Source organism: Megalobrama amblycephala, linkage group LG22 (assembly GCF_018812025.1).
Source record: "Megalobrama amblycephala isolate DHTTF-2021 linkage group LG22, ASM1881202v1, whole genome shotgun sequence".
In the NCBI taxonomy this organism is placed as follows: Eukaryota; Metazoa; Chordata; class Actinopteri; order Cypriniformes; family Xenocyprididae; genus Megalobrama; species Megalobrama amblycephala.
The window spans coordinates 32,006,829-32,027,958 of NC_063065.1; the positions used below are offsets into that span (position 1 = coordinate 32,006,829).

A 21,130-nucleotide genomic window follows, 5' to 3' on the forward strand; every position below is an offset into this window, starting at 1 on the left:
TATGTCACAAACCCCCTTGGGAAAGCTTACCTCGGTGATTACCCAGAATGTTACGCGTGAAAGCAAAGAATTATGGTACTTGTAGGATTAAAATGCCGTTTCTGCAGTGTCGTTTTCTAAAAAAAACTACAATTCCCAGTAAACACACTAAGGAAGGCTTGTATGTTGACTGTCAGGACTGTATGATGAGGTCGTAGTCTCTCCAGTACAGCAGCTAGAGCAGCAAATGGTAAAGTATTAAATTATCGCGCTTTTAACGTCGTTTCGATCGTTTCTAAAGCTATTTGATGTAAAATATCACATTAAATAGTATTCGGTGCACTTTCAGCCATGTCTTACTTGTCCTTCAGGATTTGTCGGGACATTATGGGTTGTTTTTGGCTTTGTTTACTTCTACATATGCATATTTATGAGCTTGTAATGAGGTTTGTCGTCACATTAATCGGTTTATATGTCATGTAGGTCTGATCCAGATCTTGCTGTCATGATGGAGGGTGACAACAAACCAGTCTGCGAGCAGAGGTTCAACGCTGCTGTCAAAGTCATCCAAAGTTTGCCTTCAAACGGTGAGTAGATCGGTCACAGTGTGTTATTAATGACCCCTCACCTACTGTCACCTGACCATTAAATCACAAATGATCTCGGGCTTTTGTGGTCAGCGCGATTAGCCCACATGCAGCGGGTTTAGGACTGAAGTAGGTCGTGTCGTGTGTGCCATTAATGTGTGTGACTGGTGCTATAGCATCACGTGATTCATTACCATATGACAACATGCTAAAGACACGCTTGTGGAATTTCTGTGTAGAGTTAATTTACCCCAAATGCTGTTTTTCTTTTCTGAAAAGATCTAATATTGGATTATATTTTGTTGATTTGGTGTTTTAAAATTATTTTACTTTCTCAATCAGGTTCATTTCAGCCTTCCAATGACATGATGCTGAAATTTTACAGCTACTACAAGCAAGCGACGCAAGGCCCCTGCAACATCCCTCGACCGGGATTCTGGGACCCCGTTGGCAAAGCCAAATGGTATTGAACCTGCTGAATGTCCGTTTTTCTACATTTATGAAGAAATGTTTAGCTATAAATGTTAAAAGAGGCCTTGATTTTAGTTTTTTGGTGTACTTGAATAGGTTTTTATTCTTTAAACGTTCAAAAAACACTTTTTTCCCCACATATTCTCCATTGTTGCAGCTCCTCTCTTCCCAGTCTGTCAGTAACGCTCTGTTTAGTTCCTGTCTCTATGAAGCCCCTCCTTCTGAAAAGCACAATGTGCTCTGATTGGTCGGCTGAAGCAGTGTGTTGTGATTGGTGTTTGGGAAATGTCCCGCCCCTTACCATAACCGCCAGTTTCAGCACACTGCTAACTAACTCAATCAGGCCCCGCCCCTTTATTCTGCATATGAATTATTTAAATGAGGAATATTGTGAAGAAAACTCAAGATGGAGTTCAGAAACACTGACACTGATATAGAGAAGAACTGGAACTCAAACAGCAACATTACACACTGAAGAACGCTGAAAATGGAAAAAAGCATAATCGATCCTCTTGAAAATAGTTTCTAATATACCAATTTAATAAAAGTATTTGACTTTCTAAAGTGTGTAAACATTGCTCTGTTTGCTTGAGCTCCCCTTCACATTAGTTTATGGCTCAACCAATGGTGTAAGTTTGTGGAACGGGAGTGTTTGGTAAATCAGTAAAAAAAGTCAATATTTTTTTTCAGTTCCACTTGGTGCTAAAATAACATACTTTTGCCATTATATATTTAAGTCTCTGGTGTCTCCAGAATGTGTCTGTGAAGTTTCAGCTCGAAATCCCCCACAGGTCATTTATTATAGCTTGTCAAATTTGCCCGTATTTGGGTGTGAGCAAAAACACTTCATTTTTGTGTGTGTCCTCTTTAAATGCAAATGAGCTGCTGCTCCCGCCCCCTTTCCAGAAGAGGGCGGAGCTTTAACAGCTCAACAACAACAAAGCTGGAGAATCTCACGCAGCCAAAATGACGAAAGTGTTCAGCCTTACATTGTTCAAACCGGAGTCGACACTGATGGAGAGACTCAGGAAGAAGTTACAACTTTTAGAATGAAACTGGACGTTTCTGAATGGTTAGTGGATAAATTTATGTAGTTGCTGTGGAGTTGATTCAACTCATCCACTAGCATGTGCCGTCATGTTCATCTTTTGTGTTGAATTGACCCTCGTTTGTGAAGCAGTCCGGCGTAAAATGACGGCATGTCAACAACACTCTACTACAACAACTCTTCCTCTTCTCTAAAGCAGCCCAACATGGCCACACCCCCTTTGTTGTGTGTTCTCGGGGGCGGGGTTTATGTAAATTTTGGGGTTTGTGATGTCACTAACCAGGGATGAAGCTCGTTGTAGTCTCTACCAGCCATTTAAAAAACAATTTCTGTAAAACAAAATATCTCCCTTTGCATTGAACTTTGAGCGTCGTTACTTTGCAGATGATGTTTATGATCAAACAGAAACATTACACACTAACTAAAGTAAAAAAAAAAAAATTGAAATCATAATAATGGACACCTTTTAAACAATAATATCTTAGTCTAAACCTAAAGTAATACTGAAAATCTGTGCATCATTTGAAAGCTTACAAACTCAAGTTTGTGTCTGATTTTCAATACAAATTACAGAGGAACAGTAATTTATTTGCAACAAGAATATTTTCAGACTCATAAGGCGATGCGTGTTCAGAGCCTTATTTTGAAATAGCAATGAACTTGGGAAATCATGCCAAGAGTTCAACATCCATTCTATATTTTTGAGTAAAAGAAGCAATAGCTCACGTCTGTGTTCTTTCCACGTGTTTTATGCGTTTGTTAGAGATTGAATTCAAATCAAATGCGCACATACTGGCCATACTACTTCTGAATAGGATGTCTACTTCATAAATTGTATGAAAATTATGGAAATAGAAGTCCTTATATGGTCATCAATGGAGTCTGGCTGTCATCTAGTGGAAGCGTTTGGTACTGCGCCCAAACAAAATCTAACTAAAAGCTCATATTTTGAGATATCAACCTCAAATTTGGAAATTTGGCTTGATTTTTTTGCAGGTTTAGAGTTAAACATGTTTTGTAAAATATATATTCTATATCAAATATATATATATATTATTTTTTTTATTTTTTTATTTTATTTTTTTTACATTTTCATAAACTTCTATTTGACTTTCATAATTTTTTGTTCACTTCTACAATAATCTGCAAAGTGTCTTTAAAAAGACTAAGCTTAAGTCTGTGCTCCAAAACATTCAAGAGTTGTGACTGTCATTCTGGGGTCTTATGAGTCGACATGATTTAGACCAGTGTCAATGATCTACTGAAAGTGAACTGTTGTTCCGATGAAAGTTCAGTGAGATAACAGATCAGTATCAGTAACATCTGATTCCTATTATTAGTAACTTTTTGAAATATCACTCTGAAAGTTCTGCATTTGTACTTCTGCAAAAAACTTTCTTTTCTGTCGAAAACCTTTAATGTAACCGATAAAGAGTCAGATGATTCATTGAGATGTTTTTCCATTTTATTATGGTTCATGCTGTTTTTCTTCCTCCATCTTTTATACATTCGTCCTGTGAGCTGCTTTAAAATGTGTAATCTGCTGTTAGAGATACTGACAACATCAGTGTTGACATGGAGATTATCACTGACTCTTTCCTGGTGTTTGTGTTTAGGGATGCGTGGAATTCTCTTGGGGAAATGCCAAAAGAGGAGGCGATGGCGGCCTACGTGGATGACTTGAAACTGGTATTATGTTTTGGATTCTTGAGCAGTGATTGAGAGTGTAGTATGTGATGTGATTGTTTGTGTTTCAGCTCTGTTGTAACGCGGTTTTAAATTCGCTGAACAGATTCTGGAAAGTATGCCTGTGACGAACGAGGTCGAGGAGCTTCTGCAGGTCATTGGACCGTTCTACGAGCTCGTGGATGAAAAGAGGAAGATAACGCAAGTGTCCGATTTGAGCACAGGTAAACTGACCAACAGTGCCCTCTCGAGCTACAGCTCACATCTGTGTTCTTTCCGTGTGTTTTATGTGATTGAATTCAAATCAAATGCTGCCAAACTGGCCATACTACTTCTGAATAGGATGTCTACTTCATAAATTTTATGAAAATTATGGAAATATATGGTTCAGATCACTCACAAACAGTCCTTAAATGGTCACCAATGGAGTCTGGATGTAATCTAGTCAATAATCATTTTAGAATTTATGCAATTAAAAAAAATGTGTCAATTCCAGACATTTTCAGCATTCAATTTGTTGGATTATGGTAATGAGAATTTTGAGGGAAAATGTGCCTAACTGTCATGTAAATGTCACATTGCCAAAAATTATAGTTCTAAATTAGGCTTAATATCCTTTTTTCCCCCTTAAAATTTGGTGTGAGATATAACTGGACTTTTCTTTGAAATATAATAATCCTCAAAATGTTTTCTTATGAATCAGAAGTAATGAAGATGTAGCATCAATTCAAATTAAACATGAATCAAATTGAAAAAACCACATCAAATGAAGAAATTGTTCACAGCAATGGTTTCATTCGTGTAAAAATGTCAGTTACGTGTAGAAAGCCTGAAGTTTTATAATAATTACATTGTCGTACGAAGAAAGATCAATAGAAAATAATGCATATGACTATTTAATATTTTAATAATTTTGTTTGCGTACACTGATACACACACGTTCAATAGGTTTTGAAAAAAATAATGCTTTTATTCAGTATGGACACATAATAAATAAATAAATCAAATATATATATATATATATTTAAGGAAATGTAACAATTTTCCACAATTATTTAATTTATTTATTTATACATTTATTTATTTCCACATGTATTTACAGTACAGTCCAAAAGTTTGGAACCACTAAGATTTTTAATGTTTTTAAAAGAAGTTTCATCTGCTCACCAAGGCTACATTTATTTAATTAAAAATACAGTAAAAAACAGTAATATTGTGAAATATTATTACAATTTAAAATAACTGTTTTCTATTTGAATATATTTCACAAAGTAATTTATTCCTGTGATCAAAGCTGAATTTTCAGCATCATTACTCCAGTCTTCAGTGTCACATGATCCTTCAGAAATCATTCTAATATGCTGATCTGCTGCTCAAGAAACATTTAATGTGTACAATTGTACAAAATATTTGTGTACAATATTTTTTTTCAGGATTATTTGATGAATAGAAAGTTCAAAAGAACAGTGTTTATCTGAAATCTAATCTTTTGTAACATTATAAATGTCTTTACTGCCACTTTTGATTGATTTAATGCATCCTTGCTGAATAAAAGTATTCATTTCTTTAATTTCTTTTCAAAAAAATAAAAACAAAAATTCTTACTGACCCCAAACTTTTGAACGGTAGTGTATAATGCTACAGAAGCTTTGTATTTCAGATAAATGCTGTTCTTTTGAACTTTCTATTCATCAAGGAATCCTGAAAAAAAGTACACAACTGTTTTCAACATTGAAAATAATCATAAATGTTTCTTGAGCAGCAGATCAGCATATTAGAATGATTTCTGAAGGATCATGTGACACTGAAGACTGGAGTAACGATGCTGAAAATTCAGCTTTGCATCACAGGAATAAATTACATTGTCAAATATATTTAAATAGTACACAGTTATTTTAAATTGTAATAATATTTCACAATATTACTGTTTTTTACTGTATTTTTAATTAAATAAATGTAGCCTTGGTGAGCAGACGAAACTTCTTTTAAAAACATTAAAAATCTTAGTGGTTCCAAACTTTTGGACTGTACTGTATATATATATATATATATATATATATATATATATATATATATATATAATTTTTTTTTTTTAAGGAAATGTAAAGAAAAATGTATAATTGGATTTTTTCCACAATTATTTAATTTATTTATTTATACATTTATTTATTTCCACATGTATTTATGTATTTATGTCTACATGTATTTATTTCTACATTTATATATGTACATTTCTTACATGTATATAATATATAATTAAAAAAAATAAAAATGTGGAAATAATTGTAGACAAATACATGATATACACACAAATAAATGTGGAAATAAATAAATGTATAAATAAATAAATGAAAAAATAAAAAGGTGTAAAAAAAATACAATTATAAATAAATAAGTAAAAGTATAAATGCATTTCTTTGTATATTTATTTATGTATTTATTTATTATTGTGGCAGCTTTGGGATTCCATACATAAGCTTCTCACAAAAATCTGAACTGTTTCCAACATTGATAATAATAATAAATGTTTCTTGATCATCAAATCATCATATCAGAATGATTTCTGAAGGATCATGTGACACTGAAGACTGGAGTAATGATGCTGAAAATTCAGCTTTGATCACAGGAATAAATTACACTTTAAATATATTAATTTTGAGAAAAAAAAAAAGTTTTAAATTGTAATAATATTCCTATTTTTTAATTTTTTGATCAAATAAATAAAGTGTTTGTTTCAAAAAACAAAAACACAACCCAAACCGTACGAACTGTAGCATTTATGTAGATAATTATATCATCTTGTTTACATTAATTAACTAATGACCCCTTTGTTTCATGCTCAGCCCGCTTGGAAAGATTTGCTAGGCAACTTGAAGGCAAGTGAATATCAGTGTGTTCTCCCAGTGCCCATAGTCCATAGTGCCGTAGTCCAGGAGTTTCCTTAGACGCCTCAGTCGTTCACTCACTGCTGTCATTACTGTAGACTGCTGGGTTCTCTACAGGGTCGTAGTGTTACTGGTGCAGATTTACTTTCCCGATAGAACAGAGCTTTTAGAAAGTGTGCCTGTCATGTGCCTGTCAAAGCATCATCTTGTTGTTTTTGGCCAGGCTTCGGGAGCATGCTAACCTCACCACCCAAAAGTGTCACAAAAAGCATCATCAGGACAATGGAGATGAACGGCAGCCTGGACAGTTACTCCGTCAAAGCAGCAGAAACGCCAAAGTCTAAATCAATAGAGCTGGAAGATGATAATGAGGAGGAAGAAGCAGAGAAAGACGAAGAAGAGGAGGTTAAAGAGGTGAAAAAAGGTAATTTAAAAAAAAAAAGATGCTATTTTGTTGTGGGTGAGCGCTACTCTAATGTAATAATAATACATTTGCTTTGTTAACAACCTTGTTTTTAGCCTCACAATCGAAGAAAAGGTCTTCTACAGGGAGACTTAAAGGACCGGTATCTAACGGCAATGTCGGTCAACATAAAGTCCTTACCAATGGGACACACGGGTCTGTGTCTGATCTGAACAGGCAAGAGTCGGAAGAAGACCCTGAAAGCATTAACCATGACGGAGACGTCACAGAGCTCAACACACACATCAAAGGTGAGGAAAAAGAGTTATATACATAACTAAGACTTCATGCATTATTTTAAAAGTAAGATCCTGAACACACTATCAGTAGTTGTCTGAACTTAAATTCTTAAAGACTCAATGTCTTGCATGTGAAACAGAAGATGTGTCCAGTTCTCACCATGTGGCCAGCGATTCGGACAGCGAGGTGTACTGTGACTCTATCGACCAGTTTGGTGGAGAAGAAGTAAGCAGATTTTTATGTCCTAAACATAATTTACTTTATGCTGAGAAGTTCAGATACAGGTATGGTCACATTCGTGAAATTTTGGCAAAATGTTGTGGACAAAGGTTGGTCATTATCTGTTGTGTGTCAATAGTGAAGCAATGACCAAACAGCTTTCTGTTGAACATGTTGTGAAATTCCCAATATCAGATTTCATCCATGCAAATTTGACCATATTGACCATATGCATGGATACTTCCTGGTTTTCGTTAAGCCAGCTTTTTGGCTTAGCTGTTAGCTTTCGTTCTGTACATTGACACAAAACCATCAATGATTGACTTTTTAATGTTGTATTTATATTTTAATGCAGTTATCACACTTGCCTAATTTGCTAATAAACAGTTTTATTGATTGCAATAAAGATGAAGCTAATGGGAACATTTGAATAAGAGACGCGTTATCTGTAATTAGACACAAACACACAACATTATTCCAGCACTTTAAATGTCATTTTTAATGTGATGACCAAAAACATTATTTGTTCATCCTTCTGAGATTGTCCACATTTGTAAAATTGAGCATTTCAAGATGTAGGAAATCCAACATTTGATAGAAAACATTATAAAATCACTAGGTTTAAAAAGACATTTTGTCAAGGTGAAGTATGAAGTACTCACAACATCTCATGAAAAACAATAACTTTTCTTGTGAGGGTCAATGATGTGACGGCTCATTTTTTTTGTGTCAAAATGATAAAAAAACAAAGATATGACATCCAAAGTATGTAAGGTAGTGTAACTTGATCTCTTTTATTGAATCCAAAAGGTTTTAGTTATATTTTGCTACATTTGCAAGATTTTGAAGTGTCAAAAGGTCATTCGGTTTAACTGTCCAAAGACCAATACATCCATTTCATTTGTGATTAAAACATCTTAAAACATGTTTATATTTTATATTCTGGCATAATTTTATAACATCAAATAGAAAATGGTATTAAATTATGTGTGGAAGTCGTTGCTTTGTTATGAGAAATAATGTCTGGAAAAATGAATTTTATTGATGTCATTCGGAGTAACTAATATAGAGGGACCATTTTGGATCAAGTCATGTGGTCAGTATCATGTGACAGGATGTGACATCATTCAGACACCTGCAAAGGACCACATGGTCATGAAGCAAAGTAACTAACTCCTCTTAACTATTTGAAAAATTCATGTTTTCACTTGCTCATATGCATTAATACATCATTCGGTACAACCGCTATAAAACATGGAAAATGTTGTAATATTTTAAAAACTTGTACTAAATATAAAATGTTTGATTGTCCTTTTGCTAGCTAGCTAGATATCAGCCTGTTAGCATTGTTTGAAAATATCGACCATATTGTAAAAAATGACAAAAGCAGTGTTAATTGATTATAAAAACCACATCATCTCATTGTTAACACTTAATAAAACTTCAAAATGAATTATTTCTCCATTATTCTCTCTATAATCACAGCAGCTGTCAGTCAGTGCAGCGCAAGATCAATGATTTCAGCACATTTGTGAAAACAAACATTTTATTCAATGAATAACTAAAGTGCTCAATAAATCTTTACTGTGTGTTGATGCTTTTTTCCACACGAAAGTATAAAAACTGATGGTTGAATTGAATTTCGCTGAGGAGGAACACTGAGACATGTCTTTTTTTATGTCGTCTTACGTTTGAATAACTAAATTAACACTAGACCTGACTATATTCTGAGCATTACACTATTGATGCTGTTAAAGCTACCTCAGGACAGTGAAGATACCGACACACCAACAAGTGACATTTCACCAGAAGTTTTCCAGCTGGATTATATTATTGCGCAAGTTCTTAGGAAACAATTGTTTGCCAGAATTCCAGCAAAATGTCAGCAATGCATGTGTTTTTGTTTTGGACACCAGGGATCGGAGATACACGTCAACCACTCACTGGACGTGGCTGAGGAGAGGCACAGCAGGCTGTCGTCCACAGAGGAGGTCAGGTCACAGGAGGAGCCGCTGGGACGGGAAGAAGGTGTACAGCATGGTGGAGAAGATGGACGGGGCAGCCGAGGAGGTTCTCAGAGACAGGGACTTCCTGTGAATAGAAGTAACAGTTCTGTGGTCAGAAGGAGAAGAGGTAAAAACCAAGCAGTCAAAAACAGTAGCGATCATATATGAGCTCTGTTTCAAACTTGCTTTTATTGTCTACGCTAGTCCCCGATATACTCATGACGAAGCTCTTCACTTAAGAAGTTTGTTAGAGAACATCGCTCCACCGCACACGCTGCTAAGAGCTGATGACCAAACTGACAACACTTTACGCATACACACTTTCTTCAGTGGAAAACAAATGAAGGTTTTTGAGGAAAACTTTTCTCCATATAGTGGACTTCACTGGGGTTCAACGGGTCAGTTTCAGTGCAGCTTCAAAGAGCTCTACATGATCCCAGACGAGGAATAAGAGTCTGATCTAGAGAAACCATCGGACATTTTCTAAAAAAAAAGAAACATTATATACTTTTTAACCACAAATGCTCGTCTTGCACTAGCATCCAGTTGTTTTATCTTTTTTGGAAAGGCCGTTTGACTTAGTCTTTGCACGTTCACTTTGTAAACACTGGATCGGTACTTCTGCCTACGTCACACGTGACCTTTCCAACGTGATTACGTAATGTGTAACGCAGTGCAAGATTTGAGAAAGAAAACACGTGTGACAGTATATTGGATCTGTGCATTCGGTCTTAAAGTGACAGCAGCCTAATAAGTATGCTGTCATCTGTGTCATTACTGTTCAAAGAAAAAAAAAAAATCACTGACTGGTCTTGAGTGAATAACTTTTGTAACTTTAAAGGTCCCATTTTTCGTGGTTTTTTGAAGCTTTGATTGTGTTTATAGTGTGCAATATAACATGTGTTCATGTTTCGCGTGTAAAAAAACACAGTATTTTTCACATAATTTACTTATCTGTATACCGCTGTTTCCACTGTCATAAAAACGGGCTGATGACTTCCTTGTTCAATGAAGTCCCTCCTTCAGAAATACGTAACGAGTTCTGATTGTGCCAGCGGTTCCTGTGTTGTGATTCGACAGCAGTTTATCTTGCCCGGAAAGGTCACGCCTCTTACCATAACGTGGAGATGCACGCGCTCAGTGTTATTGTAAACATGTCTTTAATTTTACCTTATCAATTTGAGCCGGAATCAGACCCGGTGATTGGACTGCGGGATGAAAATAACAGCGTTTCGACGACATGGTGACAAACACACTCTACAAACGCAACTCTTGTGTATTCCTGTGGGCGGAGGTTAGTCAAAAAACTGTTTTAGTGACGTCATTAAAGAAGGAAGTAGAGGGATGTAGTCCAAACTGGCCGTTCGATTGTAGGCGACTTCTGTTAAATAAAATATCTCGCTTGGCATTGAACTTTGAGCTTTAAAATTTTACAGATTTTATTTATACTCTAACAACTACATTACACACTAACTAAAGTTTGAAACATGGGATCACGAAGAATGGGACCTTTAATAAGGATTAATGGTAACACTTGAGTATCAATTTTCACTTTTAACTAGTTGCTTATTAGTTTGCATATTGGTTGCTTATTTATATTTATAAAGCGCATATTAATGCCTTATTCTGCATGACCATATTCTACATCCCTTAATCCTACACCATATCTAAACTTAAATGCTACAACAACTACCTTACTAACTATTAATAAGCAATAAATAAGGAGTTTGAGGCAATCAAAACTGGGAATCGATAAGCAGAATTGGAATCAAAATCGCTACAATTCAAACGATACCCAACCCTAACTGTAATTCGTGAGAAAATTGCAATTTTAACCAAGGCTCCGGGACGTGTGAGGAGTCGCCTGTCAATGGCGTCATACCCGCGTTACCCTCGGTTTCCGGTTTCATTTTGTAGAAACCATGGAAACACCAAAGACGCTTTAATATTTACATGTTTTAATAGGCAAGGGAACAACTGTTTTGATATATTTATAGACATAAAACTAATTATTGTTATATAGCTCAACACGTTTAGTCTTATTGTTTAAATCTAATTTTCTTGATTTTTTGCGAGTACCATGCTTTACCATGCCTCAGAGAAAAACACTATTTTGTGAAGTAGCTAACATAGCATAATCAGATGCAGCTTTATTTTTAGTAACAGTAATACAGCATTTTCTCCATCATACAATGTTTTAAAATTATTTCCATGCCATTTATCAACACAAGCCATCCAGCATTTAATATGATATTGTAAAATCGATCTATCTTACTGCAGTGTGTAACAGTGTCTCACAGCAGCCGCTGAGCGAACGCACAGAGTAACGTTATAACATCATTTTCAACTCTCTCAAATGTATCTAATATGATAAACAGAGCTGCGTTACCTCATACTCATGACCGGAAAAGCGGAAGTGGCGCCGGCGACTGTGTCATAATAAAAGTCCCGCTGCTCGCGGCATCGTTCCAGCTCCTCGTTCAGCTCCACAACACTCGCTCCTGCTCTGCTTCATACTACAGTAACATTAATAATCACATCCATGAACATGATTTCTGCCCGAGTCCAATCCTTATTCTTTTGCACTGTCCGTTGAGGTGAAGACCACATGTCCCAAGATTCCGCGCTCAAACTTGAAAATTTTGAATAGGCCTCTAGCGGACAGAAATCCTACATACTGCACCTTTAACTGCTGTTTTCTCATTTTTGTTGTTTGTTATTGAGTGGAAAGAGCACAGCACATATTTACATATTCATCTAACCATTGATCTCAGCAGTGTTGGGATGTTTTCTAACAGTATATTGCTGAAAAAAGATTTCAAACTTCTTTTTTACCCCCAAATGAAAAACAAAAATGAACTTTGCTGTGAACATATCAGGGTCTTTACGAGCATATAAATACACAAATATTGGGTTAATTAAATGAAATATTTTAAACTTTTCCTGACAAAAAATGACCTCTGGATTAAGAGTGCACATTAAAATGCTGCCTCCCTACCGGTTCTGGAACAGAGCTGAAGTTCTCAAGTAAACTTTGTTTCTTTAATCTGTCAATGATCTACAGAATGTTGTCTGAGCAGATGTTTCTCCTGTGTTTCAGGGTCCAGGTCACCCGCGTCTGGCTCCGGGTCAGCAGGACCGCAGCAGGGCAGTGGGGGAGACGGGGAGCGCTGGGGGACGGGTGGACCTGTGATGGAGGATCTGAACGAACAGATCATCTGTGCTCTGGCCAGACTGCAGGAAGACATGCAGAGCGTGTTGGAGAGGCTGCACACGCTAGAAGCTCTGACAGCCGCGCAGGTCGCAAACCGTCACCTTTATCACATCAGGATAACTCAGATTCAATCTGAAATACAACATTTTTGATTTGTCATGTTCCTCTTCTCAGGCCCGATCCTTAGCGCTGCCATCAGACTACCTGTCTCCACCTGTACATAAAACTAAGAAGGTAGAGTCTTTATAATAAACTGCTTTTATAAGAGTTTCAAGACTAAAGGGTTCAATTCCCATTGAATGCATGAACTGATAAGATCTTGAATGCAGTGTAAGTCCCTTTGCAGAAGTGTCTGCTAAATGCATACATGTATAAATGTTATTTTGTACCCTGTTCATAAAAAGGGCCATTCCCAGATCATTTTTATTAATTTTATGTGACTATGCCATTGTCATAGAATGAGTGCTGACATATTTGCATTTATTATTATTATATACAGAAGCCATCCTGGTGGCCTTTTGATGTGTCTCCTGGAACTGTGGCCTTTGCCGTCATCTGGCCATTTGTGGTGCAGTGGCTCATCCGGCTGTATTTTCAGCGCAGGAGAAGGTGAGCGCTGTCATTTGTGCGTGCAATATTTACTTTTCAAAAGTTAAAAAAAAAAAAAAAAAAAAATTTAAAGGGATAGTTCACCCCAAAATGTAAATTATCCCATGATTTACTCACCCTCAACCCATCCTAGGTGACTATCTTCTTTCAGACGAACACAATTTGAGATATATTTAAAAATATCCTGGCTCTTCCAAGCTTTTTAATGGTAGTGAAGGGGCAGGGGGTGCGATTTTGAAGTCCATAAAAGTAATCCACACGACTCCAGGGGGTTAATAAAGGCCTTCGGAAGTGAAGCGATGGGTTTTTGTAAGAAAAATATCCACATTTAAGACTATAATTTCAAATAACTAGCTTCTTTGATAACTTGCGCCACAAGAGTAACCCGTGACGTGATGTGTGACGCAGGATGTAGGAGTATCGTAAGCTTAGACGACTGTCACGGTTAAAAACTATAGGGCTGTGCAACAAACTCAAGCTCCTCTTCTCTTATATCGAATTCCTCCAACATTTCTCATTTTAGACTTCTAATTTCTGACCGGTGTTTTGTTTGCTCTATCGTTTGTGCTTCTGCGTTCGTCATTGCATCATGCGTCGGGTCAGAGGTCACTCTTCAGCTGCAAATTGATGTGTACGGCCATTTGCTGGAAGCCAGTTATTATAGTTAGTTTTAAATATGAATATTTATCTTTAAAAAAACAAAAAACAAACAAGAAGGCCTTTATTAACCCCCTGGAGTCGTATGGATTATTTTAATGATAGATGGATGCTTTTTTTTATTATTTGCTTCAAAATCACACCCCCACTTCACTACCATTATAAAGCTTGGAAGAGCCAGGATATTTTTAATATATATCTGATTGTGTTCGTCTGAAAGAAGACAGTCACATACAACTAGGATGGCTTGAGGGAGAGTAAATCATGGGGTAATTTTCATTTAACATTTTAACGGAATTTTTCATGCTTTCCATGTTTTCACTGTTATACAGTAGGGGGTGCTATTATGCATCTTCTGAAAGAGTACACAATCTCCAGATCAAAAACAACCAATAAAAGCATTGCTAATGCACATTGTAGTTTTTGATAAAAATAATGTAATAAAACGTTGCTTTTTTTTAATGAAACATCCACATTCAAGTGTTGATAAAAAAGGATGCATGAAGCTAGAATCATTTTTTTGTTGTTGTTGTTTGCTTTGTTCTTGTTCTTTCTTTTGATATATTGCACATTCAGGTATTCATACAACTAAATAATCTGGGGGCCTTAAAAGTTATGTGAAAATGATCAAATATGCTGCCGCTGGCAACTTTACCAAAAAAAATGCTGGTGGGGAAAGAGTTCAGAATAATCATAAATGTTTCTTGAGCATCAAATCATCATATTAGAATGATTTCTGAAGGATCATGTGACACTGAAGACTGGAGTAACGATGCTGAAAATTCAGCTTTGATCACAGGAATAAATTACACTTTACTATATATTCACATAGAAAACAGCTGATTTACATTGGAATAATATTTCACAACATTACTGTATTTTTGATCAAATAAATGCAGCGTTGGTGAGCAGAAGAGACTTCTTTCCAAAACATTTAAAAAAAATCTTGCTCACCCCAAAATTTTGAACAGTAATGAATACTGTGCACATTTCCTGAACAAATATAATATTTAGATGGCAAATTTGCATGTGAGCAAAGTTGGCATGAAACAGAAGTTGCGATAGTCTTTTCAAACAAGAACAAATGTAGGGCTTGTTTTTGTCTGTGGGGAATTGATTGGATGGTTGTGGTTTGCTATTGGTGGATCTCATGTGAGTGACAGGTTGCCCCGCCCTCATCATCAGAGGAGATGCTGCAAGAGAGAGGAGAAGATATCCTGATTCAAGATTATGAGGAACATGAATTGAAAAAAAACATGCACAGATAAATCACTTATAAAAATACTGCAATATTCATCTTGTTGCAGAAGAATCAACTGAAAGGAATGGATCCAGAGGAGAGCGTATCACGCATTTAGGAGGAGGAGGGCGTTTCTCTGCCTGTCCCGTGATCTCTGACTCCTGCTTTTGCACTATGATGATGATGACAACTCTTAACAATTAGCGCACGGAAAGACAGAGTGAATGTACAGCATTGCAGCTTATAAGATTTGTTTTGTACTTTTTTTTTTTTTACAATTTACTAAGCGAGAAATCTCTGATTTGGGTAATTAAAAGTAGAATTACGATCTTTCATAGTAGTTATGAAAATCCAGTTATAACATTCATGTCACATATATCATCAGTGTTGTGCACATAGCTGCTAACTGTCATTAATACTGTAGCAAAGAGTAGAGCACTGATGAGAAGTGCATTTCTCTGAATCTCGGCACGTTTAGCAGGGCTTTGAACCGTAATGGGAACAAATCAGGACCCGCAAATCTGTTAAAGCTAGTAACATTTTTAATATACATGTTAACATCTATACTTGGCGTTTGCTCAAGTGATCTGTGGTGCTGATCCAAGCCATAAATAATAATAAAAAATCATGCATATTTAAGTGACCCTTTGCTTTGCAAACTTATAGAAAGGGTCAGAAGATGTTCTTCATTCCCTCAATATCCCATGATTCCTGAAAGATCCGACCTTAACATATTTAAAATATCTAAATGTCACTGCATTAGATACAGAAGATTAAAGCAAGCATAGTTTATTTTAAATAAAAATAACAAGCACACTTTAAGAACATTTCACAAAAAAACAGTATAGAGAAAAGCATGATGCAGACGCAGTGACGTTCAGACGGATGTTAGCGTGATTCAGGTGTGCAAATATTTTTTGGGTCCAGTGTATTTTGTCACATTTACACACATATCTCAACATGGTTGCATCGTTACTAAAGTTAATTTATGGCTGTGCTGAATTATTTGAATGTTACTGCAAGGTCTGTGTGCATGAGAAATCATAAACCTGTCTACGTTCACAGGGTTGAGATTGAAATGTAAAGCACTTTGGATGAACGTGAAGACAGTGACATAATATCTAATGTTTAGAGCCCTAAAACTAATAATTATGAATCATTTACTGTTTTTTAACTGAGAAGTGTGTTGTTTCATTGTAGTTTGTGTAAAATAGTCAATAATGTTAATAATTCCTTTAATAACTGTATATTAGAAATGTGCGAAAATATACAGTTATATTTTAATTGTACTATAGTGTAATGTAGCATTTGCATATATAATTTATGTCTGTACTACTATGAATCATCTGTAGAGCAGGAGGTTCTTGATGCTTTTCTGTTTCTATTAAAACGGCATAAAAATATGATCAGCGCATGTTTCACCACTGTCATTCAATATGTTAGACTTGAGCATTATTAAAAGCTTTTGAAAAACTGAATGGTGTTTATTCCCATCTTGCACTGTATTTAATGCACTATATTTGCACTTGCATTATCAAATGTATATATATTTTTTTATTTGTTGTACTGTATAAATGCAATGTACCTAGGAAGATACACACCAAACTTGGTCCTAAATTCTCTGAGTAATTCCCCATCAATTAACAAAAACCTCTACCCCCCACAAAGATCCACTCGTTCATTCAAACCATTTGGAAAACTGGTATTTAATTTCTCAATCCATAAACTCTCCCTAAAAAGTCTCTGTCCCTTCGTCCATTTACGATCATGTTCCAGACCGTAGATCCGCAGACACTGAACTCCATGCCTCCTGAAATGTCCCAGCAGGGACCGTCCTTTGCATGACGATCGCCCGGACTGGATCAGGGACTGATGCTGGTGGAGCCGTGTCTTAATTGAATTTTTTGTCTCGCCCTCATACTGCCTGCCACATTTAATGCATCTGATGATATAAATGCAATTTTCAGTCTTTGAGGAGATCCTGGGCAGAAGAAAGACCTCTCGGCCTCCAAAAGCCTTGATAACACGAGGCTTACTGACCCGCCGACAAGATTCCCTGGCCCCAGGGAGCCGGCTATGGACTAACAATCCCTTAAGTTGGTGTTACACTTATATGCGGCCAAAAGTGAAAAATCACCCCCCGCCATGGTGTTTGCCAGGGTTAGCATGAAATTGTGAATTGTGAAGCGTGAATATCTCTAAAGGTATGGCGGGGGTGGTAACTGTGATGATGTAGAAGTGCGTGTGTATCTGTTTTCTTGAAAAAAATCTTGAAATCTAACTGTCCCATATAGTGAAAATTGGGTCCTTTGTAAACTGTAGTGTCCATAAAAAAAAAAAAATCGATGGCTTGTTTATCAATGACTGATTTAACTTTGATGGAGGCGTGATGCGAATTCAGCACTTGCAGGAAGACCTGGAAATCCTGCAGGCCATGGTGCCAGACCCCCCACACATCATCCAAAAATCTGAGATAGCAAAGTGGCAGTTTGGGGAATTTGAGAAACAGTGTTTCTTCCCATTGTGCCATATAGATGTTCGCATAAGATGGCGCGAATCTCTTCCCCAAAGCCCCCTCAAACTCAAAGTTGTCTCAAGAAGCTGCTGTATTGCCTTATCTGGCCTGGAGGCATCTGGAAATTATTCAAAACAGTCCCGCACTACGTTCAAACCAAGGGGAGTCCCAATATTTGTATAGAGACTGTCTACATCTAACGAAAATAAAAAGGCCTCTGACGGCACCTGCAGCTGCTTCACCTTCTTCAAAAAATCATAAGTGTCCTTCACATAACTAAAATGTTTAGTGGACAGGGGGTTTAAATAAAAATAAATAAACTCTGCCACCCGATAACTTTCGCTCCCACAATCGGAGACTATGGGGAGACCTGGGGGCATAAACTGGGTCGGCCATTTGTCCCAGGGCTTTCGGCAGCAAATAAAATCTTCTTGGCCTCGGATTGGATTCCCCCACCAAATACCTGGCCTGTCGCTGGCAAATAAAACCTTATTGAACTAAATCCAGCACTATCTTCTGTATCTGGGGAATTGTATCTTTAAAAATAGGGGCTTGTAGCTTTGAATAAAAATTAACATCCCCTAACTGCCTCTTGTACGTACTCTGGTCTGTCCATAATTACTACCGCGCTGCCCTTGTCAGCCGGCTTGATAATATCTCACCTGTGCGATAATTCACCTAAGGCCTTAATCTCATTTGCCGACAAATTAGGAGGCGGAGCCTGTGCCGGTTTGGCCACCTCATGGACACTCACCAAATTCAGATCAAAAAAGTCAAAGACTTCTCCTGGCAAGGCTTGGGGAGGGGGAACCCAATCCGATCTGGTACAAAATGGACGGGCTTGAGACGAATCTGACGTAGACCTAAAGAAAACTGCCCTTTTCATTCTTTTGTGGAAATTACCCAGATCAGCCAAAACGGCTATCCCCTATCAAAGGGTCTAACTGAAAATGACGGAACAAAAGATAACCCCCTGTCCAATAACTGAAACTGTGCCGGGGACAACTGAAAAACTTGGGATAAATTAACAACTGAATTGTTCAAAAGAGGGCCCTGCCCCGAAGGCCCACCTACAGTAAATTTAGATGCCCCAGCCAGTGTTTCAGCATTGCTTCTGCCATGGCCGTTGTCCAGTGAATTTTATCCATCTCTGTTTTGAATGCTTCCCATGGCAGCAGGGGAATATTGTGGCCAGTCTGTTCAAAGATGTTATTGAGTGTTTTGATGTTCTCCACCACTTTCCCCGACAGGGTCTTATCGTAGTTAATCAAGGGGATATGAAGAACCGCGTAGGGAAAAGTCTGGCACGCCACCCCCTGAACTGTTCCACACTCTTGCCCAAGATAGTAGGGTTCCCCTGTTCCCTATTATTAAGGCCGAACGAGAGGATCACATGCTGGGTCCCTAGTGACACCGGTGTTTTGTGTTTGATAATATGATAAGCCTGGGCCAAATTTGCACCTGGATAAGAGTCTACCTCAATCCTATTATTGGCAATGAAGTATCTTCCCTGCTTGGACCCTCCCTAGTCATCATTCTCGTAACAGTGGTTGTAGCCTGCTCGATCGTAGCCTCCCGGGCAGTCTTTAAGTTGCGGCGGGCCCATCTAATTGCCACCTGCCACGCCTCTTCCCAACGGACCCGTGAAGTCTCCAATAATTCTGCCCTGGCCTCCTGCAAGGCTTCCTCATAATGATCCTTTAAGATGTCCACCCCTGTATGCAGCCAATTTCTGGCATTTCCAAAGATCAGCCACTTCGTATTAAGGCTAGGGAGCGCTGACTGGACTCCCGTCACTATCTGGTTTGCCATTTGCACTAGTCGAGCTGGCTGCCGATTTTGACTGTCTGCGAGCTGAAGCGCCTGTGCATGGTGAAACGATGATGGTCCTGATGGTCTTTCTGAAGTCTTGATCTGCTGACATTTCAGCTACTGAGCCTACAAAACAATAGACTCACCATTAGAAAGGGGACCAGATCCAGCTAAAATAGTATCAATTAATTAATTAAATATTTAATTATAAAGTAAAGCTAATAAGCAGTTATAATAGCAAAACTAATACCAAAGCAACCCCATAGTCCTAACACTACTACCCACATCCAGCCAGATAATCCTGGCCCAGCATTGCATTCCTCTGAATACTCTTGTTTGCCCAAACAAATCTAATCTGGACCCTGTGCCTGTATTACAAGAGCAGATCCAACTTGACCCCGAAGTGCGAGGTTTTCATCTGAACCTGCTCTAGACCGGCGTACCCAGCATATAACCCGAAAGCCACAGCCGGATAAGCCTGGCCCAGCATTGCATTCCCCCAAGTGATTTTGTTCGCAAAAATGCACTAATCTGATCCTGTGTATGCATTCTTAAGGGTAGGTACCACTTGACCCTGAAATGTGAGGTTTTCATCTGGACCTGCTCCGGACCAGCAAACCCGGCCCAGCATCGCATTCCACCTAGCACTATTGTTCACATAAATCAATACCCGAGTCAGTGTATTACCCAAGTGGATCCAACTTGACCCAGGAATGCAAGGTCTTTGAGTGAACCTGTTCCAGACCAGCGAACCCGGCTGTGGCCCTCGGGTTGCCACAAGATAATCCTAGCCCAGCATCGCATTCCTCCCACAATCCAGTGGCGAAAGATAAATGTTTGAGTAAAAAGTGAGAGGCCCTTAGTCAAGACACAAGTGAGTTTAATGGTATGTCAGTACTGATGGCTCTGGCTAAGGTTAGGAGTTGAAAAATTACAACAGCTCCCCCCAACCTAGCACCTGTCTAGGAAGGTTTGGAATAGGGAGACTGAGGAAGTGCACGGGCCGATGCCTGTTAGACTATACCACCCTCCTGACTTGGAGCTTCTCTCATATGGGCATTGGGCTTAGAATCAATTTAATAGACTACTGTGGGTTAAGGAAGAGAATAGGTATGGATTAGATCTGGGTTGATCCTTAAAACCAATCTAGGGTAAGTTAACCAAGGGCTAAAACAACCAGGTCTATTTTATTCCGGGCCACTATGGGTAGGCTTAGGGTGTGTGTAGGTAAGGCTTCGATCTCTATTGATCCAAGGGTTTAAACATTCAGGGTTAAAAACACTGGGTTAAAAAAAAAAAAACACCAGGCTACTATGGTTAGGGTTAGGGTAGGTGTAGGTACGGGCTTAGATCTCTATTGATCTAAGGGATAAAAACACTAGGTTTCAAATCCCACTGGGCTACTATGGTTAGGTTTAGGGTATGAGTAGGTACGGCATTAGATCTAACTTGACCTAAAAGTATCAGTACCAGCAATTTTTATTGTTGTTCTTATTTCA

General features: G+C 37.7%; 1 protein-coding gene across 2 annotated transcripts; it reads left to right on the forward strand.

Annotated features, from left to right (window-relative positions):
• Nucleotides 1-85: 85 nt before the first annotated feature.
• Nucleotides 86-16,782, forward strand: acbd5a (acyl-CoA binding domain containing 5a). Of its 2 annotated transcripts, none has more exons than XM_048174510.1 (13): nt 86-229; nt 463-566; nt 909-1,029; nt 3,702-3,774; nt 3,878-3,995; nt 6,880-7,080; nt 7,176-7,370; nt 7,502-7,584; nt 9,495-9,711; nt 12,685-12,884; nt 12,973-13,032; nt 13,298-13,407; nt 15,372-16,782. In XM_048174510.1, the coding sequence occupies exons 2-13, from the start codon at nt 485-487 to the stop codon at nt 15,382-15,384; spliced, it is 1,473 nt and encodes a 490-aa protein (XP_048030467.1). In that variant the 5' UTR covers nt 86-229; nt 463-484; the 3' UTR covers nt 15,385-16,782. The 2 variants fall into 2 exon arrangements, with proteins under 2 accessions (XP_048030467.1, XP_048030466.1); XM_048174509.1 differs by having other exon boundaries at nt 87-229; nt 7,499-7,584.
• Nucleotides 16,783-21,130: the final 4,348 nt, after the last annotated feature.